At 54.6% G+C, this 16,013-nt stretch overlaps 1 protein-coding gene across 1 annotated transcript in view; it reads left to right on the top strand.

Annotated features, from left to right (window-relative positions):
* Positions 1-8,856: 8,856 nt before the first annotated feature.
* The window catches only part of ARID3A (AT-rich interaction domain 3A), a 37,374-nt gene continuing 30,217 nt past the window's right edge, over positions 8,857-16,013 (top strand). Inside the window, exons 1-2 of the mRNA XM_003788682.3 lie at positions 8,857-9,251; positions 10,811-11,135. Coding sequence (XP_003788730.1) covers positions 8,875-9,251; positions 10,811-11,135 — 702 coding nt within the window. The 5' untranslated portion in view covers positions 8,857-8,874. The remainder of the gene's footprint in view (positions 9,252-10,810; positions 11,136-16,013) is intronic.

The following is a 16,013-nucleotide window of genomic DNA, read 5'->3' on the forward strand; positions in this document are numbered from 1 at the left end:
AATTTCAAACCTGTAGATTCACAGTGTGCACCTGATTTAGTCTGAGTTTATTTAGCCAGACATTGTTTTCAGAGCCCTTTCTCTGTGCCAGAGTCTGCATTGGTGGCTAGGGGCCACAGCATTGATGTGGGAGCTTGATCTGGGGGGAAAGAGATTCCAAGAGTGTGAGTCCAGGAAATAGGAACTGAAGTCAGAGGTGGGGAAAGAGCATGACAGATGGTGAGTACAGCCCATGCAAAGGCCTTGAGGCACAATATGCCCAGTGGATTTCAGGAATATTGAGGATGCCTATGGGGCTGGAAGTGGGCAAGTAGGTGATGAGGACTTTGCAAGCTCCCAGGATTCTTCCAGTCTTTTCCCCGAGGACTATGGAAGCCAAGAGAGGCTTTAAGCATACTCTAAGGATGTGGAAGAATTTTCAATTTATTTCATCTCTATGACTATTTTAACCTCTTGGGCTACCAGCACTGGGCATATGGTAGCACAGCCAACCTGGGAGAGGGTGATGGGACCTTGGAGTCTACAGAATGGGGATAAGAGGGGTGTTTGGGTAGGGAGGGAGAGATATAATCCTGAGACCCTGACAAGCAAGACAGGGGCAAGTGTCCAGCTGTTTTGGAGAAGCTGTGGGTAGGACTGTTAGGTGATTGATTTTTCCTTACTCCCAAAACAAGTATTGCTAGATTTAGCAAATAAAAATACAAGAATTACAGTTATTTGAATTGCAGGTAAACAACACGGAATACAATTTTAGTATGTCCTGTGTAATATTTGAGATGTACTTACAGGAAAAGAAATTACTTGTTGTATACCTGAAATTCAAATTTAACTGCTAGTCTTGTATCTTTTTTTCTTTTTTTGAGATAAGAGTCTCACTATGTTGCCCTGGGTAGAACGCAGTGACATCACAGCTCACAGCAACCTCAAACTCTTGGGCTTAAGCGATTCTCTTGCCTCAGCCTCCCAAAGTAGCTGGGACTACTGGTGCCTGCCACAGCCCCGGCTTTTTTTTTTTGGCTGGGCCTGGGTTTGAACCTGCCACCTCCGGCATATGGGGCCAGCGCCCTACCCTTCTGAGCCACAGACGCCGCCCCTACTTTTTTTTTATTTTGAGACAGAGCCTTAAGCTATCCCCCTGGGTAGAGTGCGTGGCATCACAGCTCACAGCAACCTCCAACTCCTGGGCTCAAGAGAGTCTCCTGCCTCCGCCTCCCAAGTAGCTGGGACCACAGGCGCCCACCACAACGCCCGGCTATTTTTTGGTTGCAGCCGTCATTGTTGTTTGGCGGGCCCGGGCTGGATTCCAACCCGCCACCTTAAGTGTATGTGGCTGGCGCCTTAGCCACTTGAGCCACAGGCGCTGAGCCTTTTTTTTTTTTTTAATTGTAGTTGTCATTGTTGTTCGGCAGGCTGGGGCCGGGTTGAAACCCACCAGCCCTGGTCTATGTGGCCTGCGCTCTGGCCACTGAACTACAGGCGCCAAGCCGCAAGTCTTGCATGTTACCTAGCTACCTGTCATCCTAGCACTTTGGGAGGCCGAGGTGCGTGAATTGACTAGCTCACAGATTCCAGACCAGCCTGAGCCAGAGTGAGACCCTTCCTCTCTAAAAATAGCTGGGCGTTGTGGCAGGTTCCTGTAGATGCAGCTACTCGGGAGGCTGAGGCAAGGGGATTGCTTAAGCCCAAGAATTTGAGGTTGCTGTGAGCTGTGACGCCATAGCACTTAAAAAAAAAAAAAGAAAGAAAGAAAGAGAAAGAAAAAAACAGCCAAAGGCTCGGCGCCTGTGGCTCAAGCGGCTAAGACGCCAGCCACATACACCTAAGGTGGCGGGTTCAAATCCAGCCCGGGCCCGCCAAACAACAATGACGGCTGCAACCAAAAAATAGTTGGGCGTTGTGGCGGGCGCCTGAGGTCCCAGCTACTTGGGAAGCTGAGGCAGGAGACTCGCTTGAGCCCAGGAGCTGGAGGTTGCTCTTGAGCTGTGAAGCCACAGCACTCTACCCAGGGGACCAGCTTGAGGCTCTATCTCAAAAAAAAAAAGAAGAAAAAGAAACAGCTATGGAGGGGGAAATGGCTCCGCGGGCCTCAGTTTCCCTAAGTCCAACCCAGAAACTCCGTTTCGGATGAGACGTCGCCACCTAGCGGCCGTCGGTGCTACCCCGCCCCCTATCGCAGTCCCTCAAGTGCCCTGCAGGTGGCGCGCGCACCCCGCGGAGGTTTCACGAGGGCCCCGGGTGTACCCAGCACCTGGGGGAAGTGGTTCAATTGACTGCAGACTGGACGCCAGGTTGGAAGTGTCCCAGCTGTGAAATGAGACAAGGAGAGCCACATTATGAATTTCCTGGGTCTTAGGTACTTTGGTTTCAAGGGCTTCTTCTATGAAAAAATACTTAAAGTATTTTATGACCCTTTAGTGTAAAATGAATATAATTCAAGATGATTTCATTTATATATGCTGGGTTTTTCCCTTCTTTTACCTGTTGGTGTGCCTTGTGCCTAAGAAACAAGTCCACTTCGGTCGGTGTGGACAGCAATAACAGATTGAGCTTCTGGGTGGGGCCTAGCATCCCCCCTACACACTTTCTTTTTATTTATTTATTTATTTATGAGACAGAGTCTCAAGCTATTGTCCTGGGTAGAGTGCCTGGCATTATAGCTCACAGCGCTCTCCAACTCTGGCTTTGGCTCAAGTTATCCTCTTATCCTCTTGCTTCAGTTTCTTTCTTTCTTTCTTTCTTTCTTTTCTTTTTTTGAGGCCCCTGTGTAGACATATACCACAAATTCTGGGGGATGTGGAAGATAAGGAGGGAACACACAGACTCATTCACTTGACCAATGTTTATCGGGTACCTGTGTGCTCAGGACTGAGGACCCACCTGTGATCCAGGCAGAGCAGGTTAAACAGATGAAGCTGCTTCAAACTAGAGACTGCTTCAATCAAGAGCAATGAGAGTGATGTGATCAGGGATGTGGCCAGCACTGGGAGGTCAGGGCCAGAACCCTGCGGAGGGGGAGCTAGCCTTAGGCAGTCTGGGGAAAGGTCACAAGGTGGGATTGGTGTTTCAGGAGGGATGCTGGAAGGGTCAGTTTGGGTTTTGTAATTTGAAGAGCTGGGAGGGTGGTCCTGAGTGAATTTATAAGAGGAAGCCTTGTACCTCCGTTCTAGGTAGACAGTGACTAGCTGGGGTTAGATGAGGATTAGGCTGTTTCTTTTTGTAGGAGTTGGGGTGGGTTGGGTAGGGGAGGTATCCCAAACCCACCTGGACCCCACCATAGAATGCTCTGGCCAGGAAACCTTACAGGACTGGGTTTGCTGTACTCATTTCACAGCTTGAGAAATAGACAAAGGGAAGGATCTACACTGGTTTCACACTGCTGCCCACCCACTTGCTTGGGCATTGGGTCATCCTGGGGTGTGGTGGTGCCAGCAAGTCTATATAAATTACCAGCTCCCTCCCTGGGCTAAAAATAGGATCCCCCTCATGACAGGCAGCTGCACTCCTGCATCCTCTCACCTTCCTGGGGCCCCAGCTCCTGAAACCAGGGCTTTTCCCTTGGGAAACAGAGTTGGGGCGCTACCCTTCTGGCCTTTTAGGGCAATTTTGTCCCCTCCCTGCCCCCATCCCTTTGAACAAAGGGAAGTTAATCCTAACAACTACTGTATATGGTAGGAGTTAATACTGGCACATTTTGGAAAGGAAGTAACTGAGGCACAGAGAGGCCCATCCAATGCTCCTGCCTCCCAGGTAGGGCAGGGAGTCATTTTTGGTCTGTTTGTCCCCAAGTGCTCCATCTTTGGTAGGAAGGGCTTACTTTGGAGACCTGAGCCCTAGAAAGGTGCCTTCCCCTCCCTCAGGAATGGGGGGACAGCTGGGGTGGGTGTTCAGTAGCCTAAGGGTGGTTTCCCAGCCACCTGCTGCTATTAGGCTACACGTGGCCCTGGCAGGGTGGTGAGGTGGGGGGAGGAAGCTCTCCTGTGCCCACCCCTCTGGACAAGACTTGGGACGCTCTGAGAGAGTGAGGCCGAGATTTGGGGGAAGGAGTTGCGATGTGGGAGCAGGGCCTATAGGAAATGGCGATGCTGTGTGCCTTAGGAAAGGCGGAGGGGCTATCCAACACTCAAGACCAGGGACTGGAGCCTGCCGGTAGGGACCCTCGAAAGCAGCGCCTCTCTGGGTGGCCCTTGCGCCGCCCTGCCCTGTATGCTTGGCTATTTATTAGGGCTGGAGCCAGAGCTCTGCGATTAGTTCCCTGGGGTGGCCTCTAGACAACACAGCTCCCAGTAGAGCCTATTACCCCTGCCCCGCCTTCCCGGCTCTCAGCTTCAGTTTCCTGCTCTGCGAAATGGGGACAAGAAACTGGAGACAAGAAGTGTCTTTGCTACGTGGAGACGTGAGGGTTGAACACATGAATGAACCACACTCACTGAGCAATGCTCAGGCAACTGAATGCTCTGAAAGTGGAAATTATATTAAATTATGATTGTCAAGAGGGTAATCTTAGCTAGCCTGCTAAACGGTGGGCTGTCAAGCTGCTGAGAGGTAAGGGGCATTCTCTCCGGAACCAACCAGTCCTCCTCCACGCTGAGCCACTCCTCCTTACCCACCCTCCAGGAAACCCTTCTCCACCCAGCCGCGCCCCCTGGCAGGACCCTGGTTCCATCCCTCTGATCTCGCCCACTATAAATTCTCCCCGGAGCTCAGTTCCTCCCTGGGTCATCAATCCCATTTCACAGAAGTGGAAACCAAGGCTCTAGGGGTGAAGTCACTCCCTCCCGGTGGCTCAATCTAAGGGGCAGAGGTGAATTTCCGAGCCCAGTAGACCCATCGTAAGAGCTGGAGGGGGGCGAATCCCAGACCCCGCGCAGGTCATCCCCCTCTTAACTCCTCGAAGCGAAGGCCCACTTTCCCTCTCCCCCTTAGGTGCTACCTGCCCAGTCCGCGTTCTCGGCGCCCTCTGCGTCCCCGGCCGCGACTCACACATTGCCCATCCTCCCTAAGCAGGAGGCGGGGCGTCAGCATCGTTGTTCCCCCTTCTCTTTCATTATTTATTATCATTTAAAGGGGCCGCAACTTGAGAATTTCCGTCCACTCCCCCTGCCCCCCAGCTCCCCTTGGCTAGTCGTTGGACGTCTGGCCGAGCCTGGGGCACCAGGGGGCGTCCAGGAAAAAGGGAGGGGGCCTCGCGAGACCCCTCCCGCGTCCCGGACCGCGGCGCTGAATCACCGGCGAGGTATTTGCATCTGAGAGCGATTTGTCACCCGGTGATTTGTCTGCGGGGCGGTGAGCGCCGGTGGGGGGAGGGGTGGGGCGGGGGGCCGGCGCGCTCGGGGCGACTCTTACCAATCGGGGCGGATGGGGGTGTAGACGCGGACGCGACTAGCGACTCGGTGAGTCTGCTCGCGGCATAGCCCCGGCGGGTTGGGCAGCCGGAGCCAGCGGCGCGCACCGGCGGCCGGGGAGGCCAGGCGGGGCCGGGCCGGGCCAACGCCAGGCGTGGAGGTTTGCGCCCCCCCCCCTCCGGGCCGCTGCGCGCGGTAAGGCCGGGGGCCTCACTGGCCTTCCACGGTGCGAGTTCCGGTCCCGGGGTGGGCGCACTCCACCCTGGAAGCCAAACAGAGGAGGTCCTCAAAGTTAGGCAGAGATGTTGGTAGGGGTCCGGGGCTGGGAAGGCGACCCCAGTGGGTCAAGGCTTGGAGGGTTTTCTCTGCGCTCCCCGGCTTGGAGACCTCATCTATTAAATTGCACAGGGGCGCGCGGGAGCGTTCGGGGGGTCGCGAGTGCGCGCTCCCACCTCCCCAGCGGAAGGAAGTGGGCTCTGTGCGCGCGCGGGGGGCTGCACCCCGGAATTTTATTTTACTTTATTTTTCTCCCTGAAATCGGGTGTTTATTCGGAAACCCACAGGGGAGGATAGTTCTCGGCGACCCTCCCTAGCCTGGTCGGTTTATTTATAAAGTGTCACCTCCGGCGCAGAAAGGGGCCCCTGGAGGAGACACCACAGCCCTGGGGCCCGGGGTGGGTTTGGCCGCGGCTCCCGGGCGGGGACCCCAGGGAAAAGCCTCTCGGTCCTAGAGCCCCCCCAGACACAAAAGCGGGCGCAGGAAGCGCGAGGAGCGCGCGTTTGTCAACTCCAACGTTCCGCAGCCAACCCCAGGCGGCGGCTCGTCAGTTTTCTTCCCTTTTTAGTTGCTCGGGCCAGAGGGGTTGCCCTTCCATGCAAATCGGCCTCTTTCCAAGAAGCTTTTGAAATCTGGACCAGGGTTTTTGTCGTCTTTCTTTAGTTTCTTCTCTTTCTTGAGTTTTTCTTTTCTCATTTCCTCCGCCCCCCCCCCACTATTTTGGTCCCCACCCCAGCTCTCACCCCCTCCCCCTCCTCTTCCCTCCGTGGAGTGAGGGGCCCCTTTCGCCACCCGCGGGCCCCAGCCTTGCACAACTCTTTAAATAACCGTGTTTTGCAAGGCCCCGGCCTGAGCGGGTGACCTCTTCCCCCCCACGCCCCTCCCGGCTAGGGGGAAGGAAGGTGTGGCCCGGATCCCTCCCGACCCCCCTCCCCAGCCAGGTTCCAACGACCACCCAGCACCCCTGGTCCTGGGAGAGGAACGCCTCTCACGGGGCTGTCATAAAGTGGGGGTGGAGGCCGAGGACAAAGGGCTTTTGCGAGGAGGGGTCTGAGGGGGTGGGCGTTGCCAGCTTAGAGTTAATGGCTGGTGGCCTAGGGTGGGTCTGGGGTTCCCACCTGCCCCCTCTGCCGGCCCCAACGTGCAGGCCTGTTCTGCTCCCCTCCCCCCACCAGGCGACCCGGAAGGGTCATTAAACCCGGCCAGCCTGGGAGGGAGGTGGGGGGAGTGGCTTCCTCTGGCTTCTTCCTTCTGCCCCCCCAAAGAATGGGGGGCGTTGCTTGGAGCATTTCCGTGGGGGGGGGGCTTGTCTTGAAGTTGTCAAATGTGGGGGAGGGGCAGTGGACTAGACCAGACACTGAGCCAGAAATGTCCCCTCAGCACTTCTTGGGTGGGAGGGGGGTGACTGCCAGCTGGAGTAGGGGGCAGGGTGCTGCTTTGCTGCCTCTGGAGGACCAGGCCGTGCTGGTCATTCCCCAGCACCATGGTCTCTGAAGTCTTTGTGCCTGGGACCTCTGCCTCCTCCCCACAGTTGTGCAGTCCTCCTTGCCTTCCTCACTGGGTCCACCTACCTGGCCCCCTACCACTGTCCTTTTATCCAACAAACTGGAACACCAGAGGTCTGGGTAAAAGGGTGTTAGGGAAGAGGGTGGGTCCTGTGGCCCCTCTGGTGACTGGGAGGCTGATGGAGGGAGTCTGTACTGCAATATTCCTCAGGGTGTGGTCAGGTCTCTCCTAGCAGCTCATAGAGGGTCTGGAGTTCTGGGAGGCTACTAGGATCCTCTGCCTTACCTGATGACTGCACCCTGGCCCCTTCCTCCTTCCCAGAAGACATTCTTGAGCCTTAGTGACACATTTTCCAGGCTAGGGATTTCGGGCAGCCTTCTGGACCCTCATGCCTTGGAGCTTGCCACCCTGCTGTCCCTAGGATGTACTTTAGGGAGTCACCTTGGGCCTGTTGGTTTCTGCCTCATCTGTTTTATTGGCCACTTGGACCAGTGGGGGTGTGACTGAGACTGAGGTAGGGGCTGGGGCAGGACCCAGGCTGAGGAAGTTTCCATGAGGAGCCTGGCATTTGGGGCTGGCAGTGGGTTAGTGGGTCAGTGGAATCTAGGCTAGGGTGAGACATTTGGCCTACTTGGAATCCCGAAGGACTGGGAAACTCCAGACCCCTGTTTTTCTACTGAGGGTATGGGGGCAGCATGGGAGGCTCTGATGTCACCCAAACCTGGACTCCTGTCCCAGCCCTGTGTGCCTGAGCAAGGGATCTTTGAGCCTTACTTTCCCTTGTCTATAAAATGGGGATTATCTTAGTGTCTCCTTTCCTGACACCTGTCTGGTGCCTGCCATGTGCCCACTTTTATGATCACAAACTTGCTTTATCCCTACTTGCGTTTAGTGAGGTAGGTGCTGTTTCCATGGGGAAACTGAAGTCCAGAGAGGTTGAGGCTTGGGTACTACAGTTGGCATGACTTTCATGAGTAGGGAGGGTAGGGGCTGTATACAGCAAGCATTCACTCTAGGCCAGTGCTTTTCTCTGTTATTCTGAGACCAGAGGATGTTTGGAGCCTATTTGGAGTCAGATTGCTACAACTTGGGCTCAAGCAGCACCTGGAACTCAGAACCAGAACCTAGAACCAACTTGGACTCTGGAGACTAGAGCTGGCTGGCCAATCGGGGCCCAGCAGTGCCAGTCCCCCCACTAACCTGCTTATGAAGCAATAACCGAAGAACTCCCCTGGGCAGGCCCAGTTGGTGACAGTGTGGCCAAGACGGGTGGGGGCCTTGACACCTTTGGGAATATAGTGAGGGGTGATCCCACGACCCAAGTGTGCCTGAGGGCTCACAGAGGGAGGCAGATGGGGAGAGCCAGCTCCTCTGCCTCCAGGCAGGCACCCAGGTTTGCATCCTGATGGGAGCAGGTGTGAGGGTTTTTCCCAGAGGACTTCATCGAGAGGGATGGGGCTGATGGACCTAGGTGAGGTCTGACTGTCTCTCTTGCCGCCCCCAGGTTTCCATAAACACCTAAATGAGCAGGATGTCAGCCACTGCCCCCCACTGCCTGGCGTGAGGAGGAGGCATGCCTTTAGCCTGAGACCAGTGGCCCTGCCCTGCACCACCACCCTTGCCACCCTGCACTGTCCCGGCTCTCCCGCGGCCCCCACGCTGCAGTGCGGCCGGGCCCCCTCCCCGCAGGGGCCGCCCCGGCCTCCCACCCGTAGTGGCCAGGGTGGTGGAGGTCCGGCCCGCAGGGCCATGAAGCTGCAGGCTGTGATGGAGACGCTCTTGCAGCGGCAGCAGCGGGCACGCCAGGAGCTGGAATCCCGGCAGCAGCCACCTGTTGACACCTCTGCTGGACCTGCAGCCCGAGTTCGGGCTGCTGTGGATGTGGACAGAGAGCCCGAGAATGCACGAATGCAGCGGGCCCAGATGGCTGCATTGGCAGCCATGAGGGCAGCAGCTGCAGGCCTTGGACATTCACCCAGCCCTGGTGGCTCAGAGGATGGGCCCACAGGCTTGGAGCATGAGGACACTGCCCGAGAGGGAATACCAGGCTCACCTACCCTGCCTAGCCGAGGCAAGGAAGGGCCAGGAGATGGGCACTTCGAAGACCTGGGCTCTGACGAGGACCTGTGAGTTGAGGTCTGGGGAGCAGGGGTGTCTTGGGGCTCTGAGCCTCACTCTACTAATCTGTAAAATAGGTGTGTGCTAATGGAGCACTGCCAGGAAGTTCTGGGCTCTGGGACCCAGGGTAGAAGGAGAGACAAAACTTCTGTTCTCTGGGGGCTGGTGTCAGGAGCAGTGTCAGGGTTAGCACTTTCCAGATGATGATGGAAATGTTCTCCATCGGTACCATTCCATAATGGAGCCTCTAGTCACATGTGGCTGCTGAGCATTTGAAGTGTGGCCTCAGATCTAGATTCATTTTGTTTTATTTATTTTTGAGACGGAGTCTCATTCTGTTGCCCCAAGCTAGAGTCCTGTCACATCATAGCATAGCAACCTCTAATTCCTCAGCTTGAGCAATCCTCTTGCTTCAGCCTCCCAAGTAGTTGGGACTACAGGCATCTACCACCATGCCTAACTTTTTTTTTTTTTTTAATGATGGGGTCTTACTTTTGCTCAGGCTGGTCTCAAATTCCTGAGGTCAAACAATCCTCCCACTTTAGCTTCCCTGAGTGCTAGGGTTACAGGCTTGAGCCATTGCACCTGGCCTCAGATCTGGATTTTAAACTTCAACTTTAGTTAATTTAAAAAAAAAATTAGCAGCTCAGCACCTGTGGCTCAAGTGGCTAAGGCGCCAGCCACGTACACCTAAGGTAGTGGGTTTGAATCCAGCCCGGGCCTGCCAAAAACAATAATGACGGCTGCAACCAAAAAATAGCCAGGTGTTGCGGCGGGTGCCTATGGTCCCTGCTACTTGGGGGGGGGGGGCAGGAGACTCATTTGAGCCCAGGAGTTGGAGGTTGCTGTGAGCTGTGATGCCACAGCACTTTAGCCAGGGGGACAGCTTGAGGCTCTGTCTCAAAAACAAAAAACAAAAAAAAAAATTAGCCACACATGGCTATGGCAGGTTCTGTGTCCAGGGCAGGTAAAACCAGAAGCCCTTGTGGGACCTACACAGAGAGTGTGTCCCACTGGGATCCTTAGTCCCCAAAGGCCTTGCCTCAGGGAACCTGCTTTCTGGGAAGACCTTTAACAAGCAGAGAAGCAGGTGGTGACAGGCTATGCAAAGGGCTGGCAAGGAAACCTAGCAGGGGTACTGTGGCAACAGAAGGGGAGGGGTTGTGCAGGTGACTTAAGCAGAGGTGAGGGAAGTTCTCCCTGCAGAAAGGAACAGCATGCCTGGCAAAGGGAGCAGCCTAAGCAAAGACTGTGAGACAGGGTCCAGCCTGGCACAGTAATGTTCATATTCCACAAAGAGGCCTATGCACTTGGGGGATGGAGCCAGGGGATGGGAAGCAGGCAGGGCCTGGGGTTCAAGCCAAAGGGTCAATTCATGCCGTTCTGTGCTAATTGGGGACAAAATATACATTAGCAGCACCCTACACAACTGTGCACACAGATCCTCTGCAGCCTGAGCCTGTGGAAGGCTGGCTGTCTCTATTGTCAGAGAGGCTGGGACAGGGAGAGGACCTTGCCCTGGGTATTGGTGCCTTCTCCCCTCACTTCTGCCCTCTGCCTACCCCAGGAAGCCAAAATGGGAAGAGGAAGAGGAGCTTGAAGAAGAACTGGCAGAGGAAGAAGAAGAGGAGGAAGAAGAGGAGGATTATGAGGAAGAAGAGGATGACGAGGGGCTGGGCCCTCCAGGCCCTGCCAGACTGGGCTCTGCTGCCTTGTTCCCCCGAAAGGCTCAGCCACCTCAGGTTTTCCGTGGTGATGGCCTTCCCAGGGCTCTGGGGAGTCAGGAGCGGCAGGGGTCTGGCTCTGCCCACTCTGGAGGGGCCACCCATGTGGCCCCCCAGCTACAGCCACCCGACCATGCAGACTGGACCTACGAGGAACAGTTCAAACAGGTGAGAGCTGTGTGGCACGGGGGCAGCTACCTGGAGTTCTCCAGTTGAGGGTGTATCCCAAGTGCTATTGAGTGCCATGCTGGAGCTGGTGCTGGAATTCCCAAGTGCTATTGAGTGCCATGCTGGAGCTGGTGTTGGAATTCCCAAGTGCTATTGAGTGCCATGCTGGAGCTGGTGTTGGAATTCCTGGAGAAGGAAGCCAGCAGGGATGGAGATGTTTGGGTAGCTCCCTGGCATCCATACCTGGAGGACACAGCACAGGTGACAGGCAGAGAGGGAAGTGGATCTAGGGAGGGAATAGCTCTGGGAATAGCTCCATCAAAGCTCAGGCAGCTGGATTGAATTTGGTGTAGGTTGTCAGTGGAGCCTTGTGACAGGGGCTAAAGGCCCTGGTGCCACATCACTGTGGCCTGCCTGTTGGTCCCATGGAGTCCAGTCTATGAAGAGTTGTGGGGGTTTGCTGGCCAAAGGTGGCAGCCAAGGAGACACTTGGGGTGGCTCTGACATGATTGCAGGGTGGACAGAGGAACTCAAGAGATACCAGGGCCAATAAGGGAGTCTTGAGGACCCTGGGCTTTGGGAGGGGCAAGAAGGAAGCAGGGGCCATCCTGGCCCTTCCCTGCAGGCGGCCAGGCCAAAGGAAGTGGCCAGGCGGGGATCCTTTGAAGTTTAGTTGCGCTGAACTGGGCTGGGCAGATGGGAACCAGATGGAGGTCGGGCTGCTGGGTTCGCATTCCAGCCCTCGGCCAGCTGGTCCCTGCCCCAGCCTCCTTCCAGGCTTGGCCAGTAGGAACTTGCCTCCAGCCTAGGGCCCTAGCCTCAGCTCAGGGTGGCCCCAGGGAGGGGGCCGTGGCTGATGGCATACACCTGCTCTAGGGTGGCCCCCTCTGGGACCTGGACCTCCAGGACTGGCTTCCTGGTCCTTCTGGGAATGCTGGAGGCCTGGCTTCTGTGTGGGGCTCCCTGCCCTGAGCCTCACCAGGTGCCTATGGGAAAGGGTGCCCTAACCCCTTAGCCCTGAAGAGACTTAAATTTGGATTGGCTGAAAATTGGCAAATAACTAGAAATTGGAGGTCTGGAGTGTAGGAAATAAGCCTGGGGCTACAACAAGGTAACAATGAGAGCAGTGGGCTGTGTGCTGCATGTGGGTATGGCACACTGGTGCTTCGGGAAACTTGCTGAGGTTGGATGGGGCTCTGGGTCCCAGTGTGGCAAGTGTTACCTTACTTTGGGCATGATTGGGCCCCCCATGCATGGCTCCAAGGCACAGCTCTGGACTCACACTGCATCTTTGTGTGTGGACCTTGGCCTAAGCCTATGCTTGGGGAAGTTTAGTGGGTGACTTGGTTCTACCCTACTCTGTGCCTCAGTTTTCCTTTCCTCTGCAGAAAGGTCCCCTCCACAGGCTGACCTGCTGCTGCTCTCATTTTGCAGATGAGGAAACTAAGGTTTTGCATTGGAGGCAGGGGTCTCTGAGTGTAGAGTTTGTGATATTTTCTGGGTTTAAAATAATACAGGTGTCACGTTCAAGGCTGAATTATATTTAATCATATATGTTTATTCACCCAATATTTTCTGTCTGCCCTGGATCCAACCCTCCAGGAGCTCCAAGCTTGGGGGGAGGGGATGATGCCAAACAGATAACTCAACCCTGCAAGGTCAGGGCCCCTCAGAGGGAAGTCAGGCCTAGTGGGGTCAGAGGTTGATAAGATGCCATCCTCACTCCACCCAGGTGGCCCCAGCCTCTGAGACCTAATGCTGATGGGGGAGTTTTTGGGTGGCTAAGCCAGACCAGGCAGGGAAAAGCTCTCCATGTGCCAGGAACAAAGGCTGACTGTGGGAGCTGCTGTTCGGCCTGTCTGGGGAGTGGATGCCTGGGTCAGAGTCAGTCATAGGTACAGCAGAGGCTAGGGCCATCCCAGGGATTTTCTGCAGCAGAGAGCTGAGATGGGGAAACTGAGGCTGGGATAGGGGGCCTCAGTGTCCTGAAGTTAGTCTCCTCTGGTGCCTCCACTCAGGTCTCCTCAGGTGCTGGCATTTTGGGGTTGAATTCAGTAAACAAGCCATGGATGACAGTAAGATGGCCCAATAGGGGCTGAGAAGGCATCTGGCAGCTTTAGCTGTAGACACAGGTCATGATGCTCAGGACGTGGTATTTGTGTCCAGCCTTGTATGGCAAGAAGGAGCCGGGCACACCTATAGTATGTACGGTGAACCCTGCGAGGAAACAACACATGCAAAGGCCCTGAGATTGGGCTAGGCTTGGCTTATGTTTGGGGCTAGATGCCACTGTGAGGCTGGGGCTTGCAGGAGGTGGGATTGGACCTCCCCAGGGGATGACTGGCAAGGGAGCATGTGCACAGATGGGAGGGGAGCTGGCCCTGCAGTTCTGGGTCATTGGCAGCAGGTTCAGCTGCCAGTGCTGTCTCCCTGCCCAGCTGGCCAGACACCTGTGCGGCCAGTGTAAAAAGTGGCCTGGGCCCAGCCAGCCGGCAGATGTTTGGGCCCCTCCCCAGCCAGGGCTGTGTTGACTCTGGCACCTGCCCCACCCCCTTCCTGGCACGTGGCGGCTCTAGCCAGCCAGCAGCCCACTTGGCACCGTCTCTGTATCTTCCTCTCTGATCTTGGCAGGGCCTGGGGCTCACTTCCGCCTACAGATTCAGGACAGCTGCAGGTCTGGGGGACAGCCAGGCTGGGGAGGCCAGGAGTGGCAGCTTTCCTTTAAACCTGGTAACTCACTATAGCCAGGGGCCCTGGGGACCACACTAATGGAGGCCAGCCAGGGGTCAGGGTGCATGAGGGGATATGGTGGAGACCTCGGCCTCCTGAACATACCGTCCTGCCCCCCACACAGCTGTGCCTGGGCTCTGGAATGTGGCTATGATGGGTTCTGTTTTTTTTTTTTCTTTTTTGAATCTCTGGAGCCTCAACTTAGAGTGCCATGGCATTATAGCTCACAACAACATCAAGTTCTTGGGTACTAGCAATCCTCTTGCCTCAGTTTTTTCTACTTTTAGTAGAGATGAGGTCTTGGTATTGCTGAGGCTGGTCTTGAACTCCCTATCTCAAGCAGTCTACCTGCCTTGGCTTCACAGAGTGCTAGGATTTCAGTCATGAGCCAATGTACCTGCCCTATGGTGAGATTTTAAACACACAGACTTAATTAGACATCTTGAACCACTTAAGGATTTGAACCTTTAGTCTCCACAACTCAAGTGTTGAGTGTATTTTATTTATTTATTTGTTGTTGTTGTTGTTGTTTGTTTTTGGTGTCCCTGGGTGGGCCTGAACTGAATACATTTTAAATACTTTTTTTTTTTTTAAAGACAAAGTCTAACTATGTTGCCCTGCTCACAGCACCTTCAAACTCTTGGGCTTAAGCAATTATTTTTCCTCAGCCTCCCAAGTAGCTGGGACTACAGGTGCCTGCCACAACACTGGCTATTTTTTTGTTGTAGTTGTTATTGTTGTTTGGCAGGCCCGGGCTGAGTTTGAACCTGCCAGCCCTGGTGTATGTGGTCAGCACCCTAGCCATTGAGCTACAGGCACTGAGCCTGTTGCTACCTTTTGGTTTTGTAGTACTGTATACGTTTTTATGAGAATGTATGTTTTCATTACTCTCAGTGGTGAATCTAGGAGTGGAATTGCTGGGTCATGAGGTGACTGACTCTGTATTGACCCATTAGAGGGGCTGCTGGGTTGTTTTTTTTTTGTTTGTTTTTTGTTTTTCTTTTGTAGAGACAGAGTCTCACTTTACTGCCCTCGGTGGAGTGCCGTGGCAGCATCACACGGCTCACAGCAACCTCCAACCCCTGAGCTTAGGCAATTCTCAGCCTCCTGAGTAGCTGGGACTCCAGGTGCCTGCCACAACACCTGGTTATTTTTTTGTTGAGGTTTGGCTTGGGCTAGGTTTGAACCCACCACCCTTGGTATATGGGGTCAGCGCCCTACTCACTGAGCCACCTGTGCCACTCTGCTGGGCTGTTTTGAGCAGCAGCTATCCTACTTTGCATTCCCACCAGCCCTGTAAGAGGGTTCTTGGTCCTCTGTATCCTCACCAATACTTGTCTCTGTCAATTTTCTGATTCTTGCCTTCCTTATGGGGGTGGTAGGGGTTTTCACTGTGCTTTTAATTTTTTTTTTTTTTTTTTTTGAAACAAGAGTCCTACTCTGTCACCCTGAGTAGGGTGCCTTGGTATCATCATACCTCATAGCAACTTCAGTCTCTTGGGATCAAGCAGTTCTCTTGCCTCAGTCACCTGAGTAGCTGGGCTGCCACCTCTGGTATATGGGGCTGGTGCCCTACTCCTTTGAGTCACAGGTACCACCTAGTTTTTTTATTTTTAGTAGAGATAGGGTCTTGATCTTGGCTCAGGCTGGCCTCAAACTCATGAGCTCAAGTGATCCTTCCACTTAGGCCTTCCAGAGTGCTAGGATTATAGCTAGGATTATAGGCATGAGCCACCGCAACAGACTGTTGTAATTTGCTTTAAATGTTGGGATTTTCACCCCTTGCTTCCCAGTCTCCTCACCACTTAGCAGGCAGTGAACTCAGAAACCTAGAATGGGCTGGGCATGGTAGCTGACATCTATAATCCTAGCACTCTGGGAGGCAGAGGCAGATAAATGGCTTGAGTTCAGGAGTTTCAGACTAGCCTGAGCAAGAGTGAGACCCCCACCTCTTAAAACAAAATAGGTGGAAATAGTGGTGGGTGCCTGTAGTCCCAGCTACTTGGGAGGCTGAGGCAAGAAGATCACTTGAACATAAGAGTTTGAGGTTGCGGCTCGGCGCCTGTGGCTCAAGCGGCTAAGGCACCAGCCACATACACCTAAGGTGGCGGGTTCGAATCCCCAGCCCGGGCCCGCCAAACAACAATG

Source organism: Otolemur garnettii, unplaced genomic scaffold, assembly GCF_000181295.1.
Source record: "Otolemur garnettii isolate 467f Iridium unplaced genomic scaffold, OtoGar3 scaffold00029, whole genome shotgun sequence".
NCBI lineage: Eukaryota > Metazoa > Chordata > Mammalia > Primates > Galagidae > Otolemur > Otolemur garnettii.